Source organism: Tetrao urogallus (assembly GCF_951394365.1).
Source record: "Tetrao urogallus genome assembly, chromosome: 9".
NCBI lineage: Eukaryota > Metazoa > Chordata > Aves > Galliformes > Phasianidae > Tetrao > Tetrao urogallus.
The window spans coordinates 4,358,084-4,362,580 of NC_136822.1; the positions used below are offsets into that span (position 1 = coordinate 4,358,084).

General features: G+C 60.0%; 1 protein-coding gene across 1 annotated transcript; it reads left to right on the forward strand.

Moving 5' to 3' along the window:
* Positions 1-1,162: 1,162 nt before the first annotated feature.
* AGXT (alanine--glyoxylate aminotransferase) lies at positions 1,163-3,998 on the forward strand (the record flags this gene model as incomplete). The annotated part of the gene is made up of 11 exons (XM_079539670.1): positions 1,163-1,399; positions 1,472-1,664; positions 1,844-1,908; positions 1,976-2,082; positions 2,155-2,219; positions 2,355-2,439; positions 2,622-2,717; positions 3,032-3,101; positions 3,233-3,328; positions 3,450-3,578; positions 3,891-3,998. 11 exons carry the CDS (start codon positions 1,163-1,165, stop codon positions 3,996-3,998), a joined length of 1,251 nt encoding a protein of 416 aa, XP_079395796.1.
* Positions 3,999-4,497: the final 499 nt, after the last annotated feature.

Genomic DNA, 4,497 nt, shown 5'->3' on the forward strand with positions numbered 1-4,497 from the left:
CGTTGTTGTGGCCAAAGTGCAGGATCTGGCATTTGGTCTTGTTGACCTTCCTCCCACTGGCCTCAGCCCAGTGATCCAACCTGTCCAGGTCCCTCTGCAGGGCCTTCCTACCCCCAGGCAGATGGACGCTGCCCCCAACTTGGTGTCATCTGCAAGCCTACTGAGGGTGCACTCCATCCCCTCGTCCAGATCACCAGTAAAGATATTGAACAGCACGGCTCCTAGGACCAACGCCACCCATCACCAGCTGCCTGGTCATGACCACCTGGAACGCCACTCATGACCAGCTGCCAGCTGGATCTCAATCCATCCGCCGCCACTCCCTGGGCCCAGCTCTCCAGTTCTTTACCCCACAACACATGTACCTGTCCCAGTCACTGCTGTTGCTTCTCCAGGAGAATGCTGTGGGAGAGAGCCAAAGGCTTTGCTGAAGTCTACGTAGATTACATCCACAGCCTTTCCCTCATCCACCAGCTGGGTCAGCCGGTCATAGGAGATCAGGTTGTTTAGACAGGATCTGCCTGTCATGAAGCCATGCTGGCTGGGCCTGATCCCCCGGTTGTCCTGCATATGCCGTCTGATCTCACTCAATGATCTGCTCCTCAACCTTCCCTGGCGCTGAGTTCAGGCAGACACATCTGTGACGCATCCCCAGATCCTCCTTATGACCCTTCTTGTAGGTGTGTGTTACATTAGCAGTCTTCAGTCATCTGAGACCTCCCCAGCTGACCAGGACCACTGATAAGATGATGCAAAGCAGCTTGGCAACCACCTCACCAGCTTTCTCAGCAACCCCAGGTGGGTCCCAACAGCTCCACAGACTTGGTACAGCCCAGGTAAGGCAGCAGGTTGCTGTTTCCTTCTGAATGTGGGGTTTTGTTCTGCTCCCCACACCCAGGGGGCTGAATACCTTGAGTTTTACTGGCCTGACTATTAAAGACAGACGTAAAGAAGGCATTGAGAACCTCAGCCTTATCCTCAGTGACAACATTCCTCGCTACGGCCCCGATACGGCTGACGGAGCCCTGTGTGAGGCACTGCATCCCATGACCACCCCAAGAGGACACTGCTGAGCACACTGTGCTGCTGGTGGCACATTAACTGGATGGGAGGCGGCGGGGCAGAGTCCAGCGGTCAGTGTCCGTGGAGCCGTGGGCAGGGGATGCACCGTGCTGCAATGCTGCCGATATCCACAGCTGCTCTCCTGCGGGCTCGCGGCGCAGCTGGCTGTGCCATGGCTGCTTCTGTACCTCGTGTTTCCCCGCCTCGGGAGCTGCTGCAGCCGCTGGCCGTGCCCCACCGGCTGCTGCTGGGGCCGGGGCCCAGCAATGTGTCCCCCCGAGTGCGGGCAGCCGGTGGCCAGCAGATCCTGGGCCACATGCACCCTGAGGTGCTGCAGGTGAGTGGCTCTGCCAGTCTGCCCACACCTCCTGCATTACCGGGCTGACAGCGGTGCTGGTCCTCATCTCAGGTGATGGATGAGATCAAGGCGGGCATCCAGTATGCCTTCCAGACACAGAACCGACTCACGTTGGCCATCAGCGGCAGCGGGCACTGCGCCATGGAGGCTGCCCTCACCAACCTGCTGGAGAGCAGTGACACTGTGCTGGTGGGCGTCAACGGCATCTGGGGACAGCGCGCAGCTGACATCGCCAGGAGGCTGGGTATGATTGCTTATGGGCGAGGTGACAGCGTGAGCCCTGCAGCAGGGGACCCGCTGCTCCCACCCAGGTGATGGGAAACAGCAGAGAGCTCGGGTTTTATGGGGTGGCAACCTCAGGGTGGTTTATGGCAGACCCTCGATAATGCGTGCCCAAAACTCCCCATCCCTCTGCACACCCAGGAGCCAAGGTCCATGAGCTGCTGAAGCCTCTGGGCGAGTACTTCACCCTGCAGGACATTCAGGAGGTGTGTGCCACCCGTGGGGTGCCGGGACTGAGCCCCCTATGGGCACTCACCTCGCTGTTCCCACTAGGGCCTGGCACAGCACAAACCCTCAGTGATCTTCATCACCCATGGCGAGTCCTCCACGGGGGTCCTGCAGCCGCTGGAGGGTCTGGGCGAGCTGTGCCACCGGTCAGTGTGCCTGGGGACCCCACCAGGGCTGGGCTGCAGGGGACTGTGGGGCTGAGCTCTGTCCCCCTCCAGGCACAGCTGCTTGCTGCTTGTGGATGCAGTGGCATCGCTCGGGGGAGCGCCCATCCTCATGGACCAGCAGGGTGAGAGCCGCAGTGCTAGTGTGGCACAGGGGTCCCTGTGTGCCCCCACACCAGCATATGTGCTGTGTGCCCTGTGTTTCCCACTGGCAATGGGACACAGAGTCCTGCTCAGAGCCCTTGGTCCCTCTCATGCAGGGATTGATGTACTGTACACGGGGTCCCAGAAAGTCCTCAGTGCCCCCCCTGGAAGCTCTCCCATCTCATTCAGTGAGCGAGCAAGGTAAGGGCAGCCCCGTCCCAGCAGGGCTGGGGGCACAGGTAGCTTCAGGACCTCCTCCTTGGCCACATCCCCTGGCTGCAATGCCAACCCAGTGCTTGCTTTGGGCTCCATGCTCCAGGGACAGCAGTGGGTAGAGGGCTTTCCCTTCCACTGGGCAGCACTCAAGCCCTGTGTTCTGCCAGGGAGAAGATGCTGAGAAGGAAGACGAGACCCCCATCCTTCTACCTGGACATGGGCTATCTGGCAAACTACTGGGGCTGCAATGGCGAGCCACGCATGTGAGGGCAGGCTGTACCCAGACAGGAGGCTGTGGCTGTCCCACCACATAACTAACCCTAACCCTAAATCTATCCTCCCTTGTCCCCAAAGCCCCCCCACCTTATCCAATTGCTTTGCTCCATTTGCATTTCTTCTCCTTACTCCCAAAACAGCCCCCCCTTTGTCCCAGCTTTGCATCTCTGCCCAGGTCCCCTCCCCAGGAATTGTGGAGCTCTGCCATTGCTCCCCACCTCTCCCCACCTCACAGAACCATGTGCCTGCCCGAGGGGCTCACAGGGGCTGAACCTGCCCTGGGGACCCCTGAATTTTGCAGGTACCACCACACGGTGCCCATCAGCAGCATCTTCTGCCTGCGGGAGGCCTTGGCCATGCTGGCAGAGCAGGTGAGCTGGGCACAGGGACAGCTGAGCTGGGCCATGCCTGTGTTACATCAGGGTTTGAGGAGCAGAGGGTGCCCAGCTGTTGGTGGTGGCATGGGACATTCAGGCAGGGGACATCTATTCTGTGCTGCCAGGGCCTGGAGAACTCGTGGGAGCAGCACCGGGCCGTCTGCACCCGCCTGTGCCAGGGGCTGCAGGATCTGGGGCTGGAGCTCTTCGTGAAGGAGGAAGTAAGTGCAGGATCTGGGCACAGCCCTGCACAGCTCAGAGCTTCCCTGGTGCTGCAGAGGGACCCCAATCTGGGGAAGCGGATAGGAGATGCGGCTCCAACCCTGTGCCTTTCCTCCCCAGGCAGCGCGGCTGCCCACTGTCACCACCATCAGGGTGCCTGAAGGCTACAACTGGAAGGAGATCACAGACTTCCTGATGGATAAACACAGCATTGAGATCGCTGGGGGCCTAGGCCCCACTGCAGGCAAGGTGGGCAGTGTGCTCCCCTTCCCTAAGCCAACACAAGGCTGTGGCCATCAGCAGTGCAACACGAAATTGATACAGGGCTGTGCATCCTGCTGCCTGTGCAGCAACACTCCTTGCCACGTAGAATTGCACGTAATTGAGTAGCTGCACACATAATTAATTAGTAGGGTAACGTATCTTTATCACGACAGAGGGGAAATGAGGGTTAAATAGGAACAGACTGGGACGCTCACACGTGTGCCCATACAGCTTGTTGTGTGCCCCACATGAGGCCGAAAGGTGGGTGCTGCAGGGAAACCTGCCCTTCTCCTCCAGGTGCTGCGGATCGGCTTCATGGGCTACAACGCAACCCAGGACAACGTGGACTGCCTGCTGCGGGCCCTGCGAGACGCCCTGCAGCACTGCCAGCATAGCAGGCTGTGAGCAAATGCCTACAGGGAGCAGCACATCAGCAGGACACGGCACAGAGGTGGTCAACAGCCTTCCTGCTTTTCCCAGTGCCCTGCTCCCCATCCCGCCTGGCCCCGGGGTTCAGCAGCCCAATGTGTTCGGTGGGGGGGAGGGAGGCAGGATCCAGCTGCAGCCCTCCTCCCCTCCCATCTTTTCCATCACTGTCACCACAACCCATCTGCTGCTGCAGACGTGTGCTGCTCCCCAGTGCCACCTTTCTTGAATAAAGCCATGCAGCTCCATGCTGCTCCCCTGCCCTGCAGCTTGCCTGGACTCGCCGAGATCCAAGAGGAAAGGTGCAGCTGCGGGAAGCTCTGCAAAGTCCCAGCACGGGGAGAGAGGCAGAGCTGGGCTAGTTCCTGCCAATCTCTGGAGCAGAAAGGTTTCTTTGCTTCCCAGCAAAGCCTGGGGTTCCCCACAGCCTGGGTTCCCCTCGCCCCATGGTGAGCACAGGAGTGGCAGTGAGTCCCAC